This window comes from Cydia pomonella, chromosome 6 (genome assembly GCF_033807575.1).
Source record: "Cydia pomonella isolate Wapato2018A chromosome 6, ilCydPomo1, whole genome shotgun sequence".
NCBI lineage: Eukaryota > Metazoa > Arthropoda > Insecta > Lepidoptera > Tortricidae > Cydia > Cydia pomonella.
In genome coordinates, this window is record NC_084708.1 from 20,664,981 (window position 1) to 20,676,202 (window position 11,222).

Genomic DNA, 11,222 nt, shown 5'->3' on the forward strand with positions numbered 1-11,222 from the left:
TGTCCCGAAGATGGTCCAGGCCGGCGTTGTCCGCGCGGTCAAACATGACCCGCGCGAGACGCTCGACGAACTCCTCCAAGCCGCGCCACTTCAGTGTCTCGGTGAGGGCTGCGTTGCTGACGTACCGCGGGCACTTGAGGATGGTCCTCAGTGTGAGGGTCTCCTGGCGCCTCATCTTCTCCTTGTTTGACCTGGAACAGAAAGAGTACCAGGCAGGTGAAGCATAGGTAAGTCTTGATCGTACGTAAGCTTTGTACAGACCAAGCTTGGTCCGTACAAAAGACCGCCGTGCTGCAGAAGACCGGGCGCAGACACATGCGAGCGACTTTCGCTCTTCGAACTGTCTGCGGCGTGCCGGTCCATGTTGAGCCTCCTGTCTATGGTCACCCCCAGGTATTTCACTGCGGGCGACCATGTGAGCGGCTGACCTAAAAGAGAAGGGGGATTGGGCAGGGCGGTGGCTTGCCCTGTGATGAGCGCTTGCGTTTTTCCCACATTGACTGATAGCCTCCATTTGGAGAGCCAGTCAGGAAGGGCGTCAAGCGTCGGCTGTATCTTGGATACAGCGTGCGGCATCTTAAAAGATGTCGCAAAGTAGGCGGCGTCGTCTGCGAAGAGGGCTAGCTGCGCTTGCCCAACGACAGGAATGTCGTCGGTATAGCACGCATAGCAAGCGGGCGACAGGCAGCTCCCCTGCGGGACGCCAGCCTGGATGCGGCGTTCCTGTGACACCGCGCTTTCCACTTGTACGTGGAAGCGGCGGTCTGCCAGGAAGTTCAGGGGTGTCACACGAATTCGAGCCAATCGTGTAGTCTAACGCAACTAGTTGCAACGCAATCGCGCGCATGATGCGATCTTATCAACCAATCGAGTTGTGGCGTTAGACTGCACGATTGGCTCGAATACGTGTGCGTGACACCGATGTACTGGCCATATTCTTATTGCCCGTAAGCCCCGTCTTTATATAAATGTCCGTGGTGAGCATCGATCACCAATCTTAGAAAATGAAGTATCAGACGCCTCGGACTCGGACCGTTATACCATGAGTTATCGTTAATATGCCTCGCTAAATTTAATCCCACAATAAGAAAAGCATAATGAAAATGTTTTTCTTCAACAGGCCTTTGGAAAATAGCGGTGGCAAAAGTTATCAAACTGTTACTGGATTTCGGGAAACTTTGTCCGTCGGCTGTTCCTCAGTTGAGTTTAAAGAAGACGTCATTACGATAGTGTTCGAAGTAGATAATGAAACTACGCTCAAAACACAAAAATCTTATGTAAGTATTGAAGATAACTTTTTCGTGAGCTCAACTAGCGACCTTGTTCATTATTAATTAATAACTTGTTTATAAGCAGGTAATAGAGTGTAAGTAAAATCTGTACTGACTTTGCAGCGACAAAGTAGGGAAGTGCAGTTGTTAGTAGTGACTAAACGTTATATTTTTACAAGAACTTGATAGTTATAAGGTAAGAAGAATTTATTAGCACAAAAATAGAACATAAATCATTAAACACAAATGAATATATAAAGGAACAGAAAATTGTGCTAATAGGTCTTCACTCAGCTTGATGCCACGAAGTGAGTCCTAGGACACACTACGTGACGCTGATTTTCAGTGAAGTGAGGCACCAGGTGGCTGTCGCTTGCCAGATTCCTGCAGAATGAGCTTGGAATGACTTTTTTTTATGGTAGAGGAGGCAAACGAGCAGACGGATCACCTGATGGTAAGCGATAAACTTACGGTATTTTATTTGCTTTCATAATCGCATTATTAGGTATTAGCTACATATATAGTTAAGAGGCTGTCAACACCCAATGTCCTTGAAATTGATGTTACTTAAACAGTTTTTTAAGACTATTTGTTTTAGTCAAGTAAGAAAAATATATGTTCATATTAATTATATTTCAAAGACCGTGGTTGTACTCGATACATGATTGAACGAAATCGGCTCGATAGAAAATAATTGCAAAGATTGGTCTTAAAATCACAATTAAACGGTTTTATGTCTTTATTGTTTTGACTTATGGGTCTGCAATTAAAATCACAATTTCAAAACATTTATATCTAAACCGCTGTTGAGTAAAATATTACACTAATAATCCACTTTTTTTTATTTAAATATTTTTCTTATTATTCCCTTGCCCAGGCCCAGTAACATGCGACAGTGCTATCTCATTTACTCCGATACAAATAGACAGTGTGCGCGCTTTAGGTATTGACAGCCTCTTAAGTAGGTGCTTAATCGGTAAACTAAGGTAAGGCAATTTACCTTAAAAAAAAAAAAAAAATCTCATTTTATTTCTTTTGTGTTTTTTTCCATTTGGCCTTTAATTTAAAATATTTATAACATCGCTCACAGACGTGTATCTGCTTGGTATCAACAAAATTAGTTTTATCTTGTTGAGCCATAAAAAAACCTAAAATTGTTATTAAGTTACTTTTCCTATAATTGCGTAACATGCAACATGCCGTTGTTGTTTCCTCATCATTGTATTTTTACGAAATTGATAATAAAATATTTAGAATTGATAAGAGTTTGCGGAAGAAAACCCAGATATGCCTACGTCAACCAGACTGGAGCGATAAACTTTAACCCGACAATATTAGCAATAAAATAGCGATTACTCTGTCATACGGCCGCATACTGCCAAAATCTTCAGCAGTGATCACAGTCATCATACTTTTAGTACTCTTATCATGAAAACACTAGTGTGTCTTAGTGTTCTGGCTTGTGCCTTCGCAGCCCCCCAGTTCTACCAGGGCACCAACATAAGCATCCATGAATCTTCAAAAACTCATGCCTCTAGCGAAAATAAAACGGTATGGAGCGGATTTCTCGATGGCTTCGACTCAGGAAACACGAAATAACCATACCCTGGTGTTGTTCAATCTTCATCTTCTTTTCATAAAACCCACGTGGAAGAAAGCAGAAACGACTTCACTAATCAAACTTTCTCTGGCGATTTCAATTTCGACGTAGAAGCCATCAGGAAAAGGATGGAAGAAGGAATGAAACGACCATGGGCACCGTGGCCCAGACATGAAACCGGAAATGACCGAGAAATGAAGTTTGATCTCCCCGGATTTGAAGAGAAGGATATCACAGTTACATTCAATCTAGGCTCGGTCAAAGTTGTAGCCGACCACGACGGCAACGACGGTAAAAAATATTTTGAAGAAACTAGGTTATCTCCTTATGTGGGACGGATTAATACCTACCAAGAATATAAAAACGGCATCTTGACAGTCAAATTCCAAGTTGGAGAGACAATGACAACTCAGAAACCTGATCGTGAAGAATTAGAGAGTCACGAAAATGATATCACAGACAAGGATATTGATATTGAAACTCATGGGACTACTCAGAATCCTGTAGAATCAGAGAATCATAAGGATGCAGAATTTGACGAGAGAAATGACGTTGAGTACATTAAGAAGTGATTCGTCTTCAAAAAAAGTATTCAATTGATGATAAATTGAAATAACCAGAAATGTGCTTCCATCTTTTTAAACAATTGAAAACATTTTGACAAATTTGATAGAAATAAAATCAATTTGAAAACCAGTTTCAAAAATGAACGGATTTATGAAGTACTTAACCATAAATACAAATACAAAAATAGTTCAAGTCATAAATGTGTTTAAAATTCAAACTTCCCTATCAAAGATTTTCTTAAATGCTTAAAGATTAGTTAATAATGTGGTCTTTAGTCCTGTGAATAATAAATTGATTAGATTGTGGTTGAGTTCACCTTTTGTGCTGTAAGGTTTTCTTTTGTGCAAAAAGTAAAGTAAATTAGAGTAAGTGCAAATGTCTGAAATCAATAATACATTACTAAGTTGTCAATTACCGTCAAGTCAGCATTATTTGGATTACCGTTCAGCAGTACTGACACAATAACGCGGCTAATCTGCTTCCCGCCATTACTGGGGCAGTTCAATATGATCTAACACATCGCTGATTCGTCGCCACCCCTACTACTGTACAAATAGTTAGAAATAAGCCCTCGTACTTTTGCCCACAAGAGCAGTAGAGAGGGGGGACTCATTATGGAAACCTATACAAATTTGGCCCGTCTTTGCTGATCCTGAAGGTTAATTAGAATAATTATAATTAATTTTACATGCTTAGTATTAAGTTAAAATAATACAGCAGTACAGCACGTTTATATTTAACTGACACAAATGTATATCAAGAGCGAAACTAATTGCCATCAAACTGTTTCGCAGTACTAATGTGCCGTGTCTTATGAAAATAAATGATTAAGATAAATAAATAAATATAATGGCATTATGCTTTCATGTCAAACACTTTACACTAGCAAAGTTTCTACTTTTTTGCGATTATATGCAACAGATCGGCCTCATTTATGCGGGGACTGGGTGGCAGTAACAATAGTATCCTGAAAACGTTGTCAGATAGGATGGATGCACCATTAATCAAGCATTGGAATAGTCGGCATGTGGCAGGAACAGATGTTGAGAAATAGTGCGTCTAGATTGCCTAGTTTTTATTTTATTATATAATTATTTACTGTACTACTTTTTGTGTTGCCTATCTTAATATGTCATATGTGTATAAAATTATATTTAAATTGTATGTCACTAATCTAAATTCGTTAATAGAGGGAGCAAGCGATATTGCTATTTCATTCCACCGCATAGCTGTCCCTTGAGGCTTACCGAGGTTTACCACGCATGTAAATCAGGCTCGAGACTATAGTTCAAATAGTTGGGGATACATTATCAGTCAGTAATATCGGCCAGGCGTAAACACAAACAACGCCATGTTGGGCTGACTGTGATTGCCACTAATCATCGCATTAGACAATCATTTGTATTACCTAAATAACTACAGTAACTGGTGGAACTACCTCTGCTATGGACCATCATCATCTTCCTCGAGATGCCCCGGCATTTTTCCCCGGCTCATGGGAGCCTGGGGTTCACTTTGGCTACTTGACTGTAAATAATGTCAAACGATCTTGATTTTCCTGAGGATCAAATGTCTATATAGAACTCATGGCATTTAAGCAACACAAAGATCAGAAATGAGAGTTAAAGTCGGACGCTCGCACTCGACGATTGAAACGCCTCTAACAAAATGATAAGGTGATGTGACGTCACATCATATAAGTCTGTCCTAAATGTATGGAAGATCAAGGAAATTGCCATTTTGACCCTGAAATATTGCGTTTATGTGTATAGTTGTCATACAATTTATTTTTCAATAAAATGTAAGGAATCGATTGGTACCATTTTCATTTCTATTTTCGAAAGACAAAAAAAAAAATTTTTTTGATATTTCGGAGCCTTGTATTTTTTTATACTCTCAATATAATTTTTTAAATTCCACTTTTTTTATAATGGATGCCTCATTTTCTATCCATTTAACTAAATTTTGTTATAATATTCAACATGTGTCAACTACCCAATTACCCCCGGACCCGGGTATGTCCTTAAACTACGTCCAAAAGAGAGGTATGGGCATGGTGAAGGTCATCTCGCTTTGTGTGGTAGGGCACAGCACAGCGGATATCATTCCAGATCTAGAGCAGAGCCCAACTGGGGAAGTACCTCCACCTTACAGAAAACCGCAGCCAAATAACACTAGACCCTAGTATTGTGTTCCTGCCGGTGAGTAAGGTTGCCAGAGCTCAACGAGGGTGCGGAGTGTTAGGGTCGGCAATGCGCATTTGACTCCTCTGTAGTTGCAGGCGTACATAGGCTACGGAGACTGCTTTCCATCAGGCGGGCCGTATGCTTGTTTGCCACCGACGTACTATAATATATATATAATTATTTTTAAAAAATTGGCGTAGGACATTCCTTTTTACGAAAGCGACTGTCATCTGACCTTCCAGTCCGGTTTCCTCACGATATTTTTCCTTCACCGAAAAGTGATAGGTAAATATAAAATGATATTTCGGACATAAGTTCCGGAAAAATCATTGGTTCGTACCAATGCCAGGGTTTGAACCAGCGAACTCCAGATTGCAAGTCTTACCGCTAGGCCACCAGCGCTTTTACCTCTGCTATGTACCATTACAATAAATTAATATATAAGGACAATCTTACACAAATTAGTTCCACAGTAGGCTTAAACGATGACTCACGCTTGCCTCGGCCCGGACCCGGGATGTGGCAACCGACACTTCAATTTTCTATGACAGGTGACGGGTGATTCTATAGAGAACGAAGTGTCGAATGCCTTCTGGGGCGAGTTGTCCATAGTAAGGCTTGTACTGGGTACAAATGTGCAAGTTGCGGAAAGTTTCCAAAAAGTTGTAAAAATTCTCGGAAATTTCGGGATAAAATTTTTATCAAAGGAAACTTTCATTTTGGATATGAAAAATTCCGATTCCTATACAAAAATGTCATGTTCGAAATTTTACCAAGTGGACTTTACAAACTTTCCGCCGGCACATCAGAGGGCCTACCGCGAACCACGTTCAACGTGTTGCCTCTCTATCGCACTTGTGAATTCGTACGTAAGTGAAACAGGGAGGCAACACGTCGAACGTAGTTCGCGTTAAGCCCTCAGTAGTTGTGGGTATTGGGTACTCAGACGACAATATAAATACTTATATACAAATAAAACATCCATAAATCAGGAAGAAATATTTGTAATTAACACACAAATACCTGGGTCGAAATTCGTTTCGTTGGCATGTTTTGGACCCTCAGGCCATCCTACCATCCTTCCATATTAGGTTGTTTTGGCCTAGCCAAGATGACAATCGTTGATAGAAAACACCAATTTGGACAAGGTCACGTGCTTTTTGTAGTATCTGTCCCCCCGATACATTTTAGCGATCCGTAGTCAACTAAACTAGGGTCTGTCTGTCCGTCAGAGGCTTTATTCCGTGATAGAAAACTGTAAGTTAGCAAGGATATATAAATCATACATAGCGACTGGACGGTAAGAAAATAATATGTGCCCCCCCTTCTAACTTTTGAACCTTGGGTACCAAGATGAAAAAAATCGCAAAACAAATGCTTAATAAATGCTTTTAATGAAAATTATATTAAACATAATCGGTGTTGCTGTTTTTGAGTTATTGCAGAAAGTCTAAAAAGAAGTACAAAGCTTATGCTTGTAATGTACATGATCTTACTAGTACCCCCCGTTTAGCCTATTCTGACAGAAAAGTAACTACAGAACCCTACACTGAGCATGGCCCGACATGCTCTTGGCCCATTTTTTTTCGTCCGTCGATGTACGGTTATCACCTTGGCTAGCCTCCTGTTCTTTAATTACTTTACCTACAGTTACATCGCATTCCTGTCGAAAATAAGTCCCAGGTAGAAGACTAGAAAATTGGTGCACAGGGGCGCATTTCTCGAACTTTATTAGACTAATAATATTAGTCCACGAACGGTCAAGTCGTATGGGTTACCATGGCAACGCACTAATAATATTAGACTAATACCGTTCGAGAAGTGGGCCCCAGTTTGTGAAACTCTTATTAAGTTAAGTAACAACAAACATTAAATTTATTGTAGCTATTCACATTCAAAGAGATATAAATACTAAAATATGATTGTAGCACATATTATGTTTTGACATTGATGGTAGCAATTCAGAGGTTGCAAGCAGATAACTGTAAGCGATAGTGTGTATACTAGTAGTTCGCCCCGAACTGAGAACTCGCGGTTCACCAAAATGACTGATATTGAATGCACATACTTAGGCGGCAAAGGATCGAAAACCGCGTGCGATTTATTGCAAGATCTGTGAAGCCCGTAACTGATATATTTAGGTCACCTCAAATATTAAAATAAACTGTATCTGTCGTGTCTTAATCTTTTTGATCGAATGTCAAATACCTATATTATGTTTATTTTATTTCGGTTTTACCTTGTTTATTGTTTTAAAATCGTTAATTAAAAAACAGTATTATGGCTCCTCTACATGATGGACCATCATACTAGCCCACTATGATGGGCCAGCGTGTAGAGAGGGTAGTGGCGTCGGATGACTTATGGCGCGGCGGGATGGCGATGGGATAGCCAACATATCGGTTTTTCGTCCGCACATCAAAGATAGTGGGCCAGCGATGGTGCGTACACATCTACACGTGGCCCTTTCCATAGTGCATGATCTCAACCACCGTATGGCCATCTCGCTGGTCCAGCGCTGGGCCATCGTGTAGAGGAGCCATTATAAATGTGTAAGCCGAGCACATTCATTTGATTCCAAACTCGACCATACTTTCTTGGAAATAAGTTGAACAGCAAGACTCCTCACAAATATCTTATTGGTCTTCTAGGCTCTTCTAGCTCCATAATCTCTTGATCGAGCCTCCTCATAATTTAATGACTGAAATATAACTCCCTCAATAACATATTTACCCAATTTCATTTAATTTATAACAAATTTACATAAATAAGTACCCATCAAACTATCATCTGATAGTTCAGCTTAAAAACATCGAAATGCCGGAACGTGCACCTATACAGTCATGTGTTCCAAGTAGAATGTAAGAACTTGACTTCGCTTCGCTCGTTCGTTCGACAAGTAAAATTAGCACACAAGTAAAGAGCTAAAATATCAAGTTATACCTACCGTACCGATTGTGGGTATAGGTAAAAAACTTAAGTAAGTCACCTGTTGTATGTAGTTGTGACGTGTTCGATTAGACATTTTTTTTGTTTGTGTGTGTCTTTTAAACATGTTTTGTCTATTCGAACACGTCACAATTACATACAACAGGTGACTTACTTAAGTTTTTTACCTATATACTGTATACTACTAAAACATGTTCATTGCTGAAGTACCTACCTAAGATGCTTTCTGACCAGGTTTAGCAACACAACAACTTGTGCTAGTCATTAATACATATCGCAGACGTAATTTATAGTAGGTATTATCATGTGGTACCAAAACTAGAACACTAATCCTAATAAAAGTGTGATTAATATTATACACTCCTGAAACATAGGTGCATATATTATACTGTATGATTATCAAAGCACTTTAGAATAAAGTTTTAAGTACTTAAAAATTGTTACATGATTTTAGTTGACTGAATGGGTTTTGATTTGATCATTATGATCTTACACTAAATAAATAAAGAGATAAAAACACTGCTGTGCGGCACTGGTGTGCGGGTAACAATATACTTAGAAATATTTTAAACAAATAATATAATACAAAATAAGCCAATACCATAAACTTACGAGTAATAAAACTAACAAAATAAACGAAGTAGTGTGAGTACTTTTAATAAACACAAATTCAAATATTTTCATAAGAAAGTAGAGTAAGCTGTCCTTAGAGTAAGCTGGTTTGACCAGTTAAAACTTGAAAAATAGTTTGTATCTGTTGGGGTCACTACATAATTATACATTTCGGGAAACCTTGAGAAAATACACTTTGCCACAGGCTATCAATAATGAAGTTACAACCACTTCCGATTCTCAAAAAACATCAAGTTGATAAAGAAAATCTCATAATTACACAATATTTTCCGTAATATTTACATTTGCAGCCTTGTTTGAGAACCTCACGTCAATTTCTGGTGCTTCATTGGGATCAAAATCAGACTTGCGGACTTCGAGAACGTTGCTGTTGATTTCATCTCCACAGCTCGTTGGTACTTCCGTCGCCACAGACACTTTATAAGGCACAGCAACTGTTAGTTCTCCGTTACCGTAGTACCACTTAGCAGAAGCAGTATTGAGCAGATCTGTTAGTATCTTCACGTTCACATACTTATTGTTATCGGCTTTGTCAGCTTTGATGTAAAGCACACGATGCTTGATCTTCACTTCAATTTTACTCTCATTGTAATTAGGAAGACTTACAATATATTTGTAGACATCTTGCTCATAAATTTCTTTAGTAGTGATCCCTTGATTTTGAACGCAGAAATCTTTAGCTTTGTTGTCGACTTCGATAAGGTCGTTGGCAAGGCGATGGAAGAATCTCTCGTCCCTGTGATCATGATGGCGCTTGTAATCGTGATGGTTTCTATGGCAGAGGGTTGGATGCTGGTTGCACCACTGATGAGGCTCCACAAAATTAAAAATAGTGAGAAATAACAACACTCGATACATTTTAAATGTGTTCTTTACGGGATGGCAGTCAATAATGACTGAGCAGAGCGCGGTTTACTGATAACACTATTAACCTATTACGAAAACAAAGAGATAATAAGGGCGAGACGTTAACAATAAGTTGACATTGTAAATTAATCGTTATTTTTATTGGTGTGCCAAGGATGTGTCCTAAATATAGTCCCCCTGTGTCGTATAGCTGAAATAGTCGTACGTACATTGTTATTAGGTATATACGGTATCTAACCGTATAAAAAAGCCCTTTTAGGTACCTAAGTATTTGAAGTTAATTTCATTAACTTATTTTTATGAGTATTATCATTTAATTTGGTTTTTAATATCTTTAAATATCTCTAAGTGTTTAATTTCCGTACAAGTGTCCCTCTTACCCGTAGCCTGTTCCCCTTACCCCACCTAACTTAAATGTAATTTTTCGAATGGTGAACTGTAACAATTTGTCCTGAATGCCATTTAAAATAGTTTTGATTAATCGTGAATTAATTAATTTATTCATCCATCCAGATATATTACAAAAAAATGTTGATAAAAAACACCGCCAAAACCCGATAGGTACACGATGCCAATTCGTCATGCTCCTTCAATACAAAATCGTGAAAAATGAGCCAGCAGCGAAGAAATAAAGTGTTTTATGTGCTTTTACTTTTATTGGGTCCATAAAACTGGCCTTTATTGGCAGGTCGTGAACGAATGAAGTATTACAGTAATTTAATGTGCACGATTTTAACAACAGATGGCTGGATTTTTCTATTTTTAGCACATAAACATAATAGGCCCGTTATTAGGATTCCGTAGCCAAATTGGCAAAAACGGAACCCTTATAGTGTCGTCATGTCCATTCGTCCGTCTGTCCGTATGTCACAGCCATTTTACTTGGAAATTTTTTGACGTATTTTAATACAATTTAGAACGTAGGTGTTAGCTGCTACTTAGTTTAGATTTTAAATGTATAAAAAAATATATAAGGGGGGGGGGGGGGGGTAACACTCAATACAACATAATATATGTAACAAAATTTTTATATTGAAAGAACCGTATGTCATGTTTGCTGACGACTGCTCTCTATTGGTTTCATGTGAAAATAATGAAAATCTTAATGGAAAACTATACAAGATCATGTCTAACGTTGTACTTTGGATG

The 11,222-nt window shown here is 38.7% G+C and overlaps 1 protein-coding gene and 1 pseudogene across 1 annotated transcript; one reads left to right on the forward strand and one right to left on the reverse strand.

The window, feature by feature from the left end:
• The first annotated feature begins 2,371 nt into the window (after positions 1–2,371).
• Positions 2,372–5,304, forward strand: LOC133519243 (uncharacterized; annotated as a pseudogene).
• A 1,308-nt stretch (positions 5,305–6,612) lies between these two features.
• Positions 6,613–10,614, reverse strand: LOC133519244 (uncharacterized). The gene has a single exon (XM_061853234.1). It carries the CDS (start codon positions 10,062–10,064, stop codon positions 9,462–9,464), a length of 603 nt encoding a protein of 200 aa, XP_061709218.1. The 5' UTR covers positions 10,065–10,614; the 3' UTR covers positions 6,613–9,461.
• Between the last annotated feature and the right edge of the window lie 608 nt (positions 10,615–11,222).

Bases quoted from the DNA above. Each gene is read 5' to 3' on its own strand.
- LOC133519244 (XM_061853234.1), bottom strand. From the start codon at position 10,064: ATGTATCGAGTGTTGTTATTTCTCACTATTTTTAATTTTGTGGAGCCT.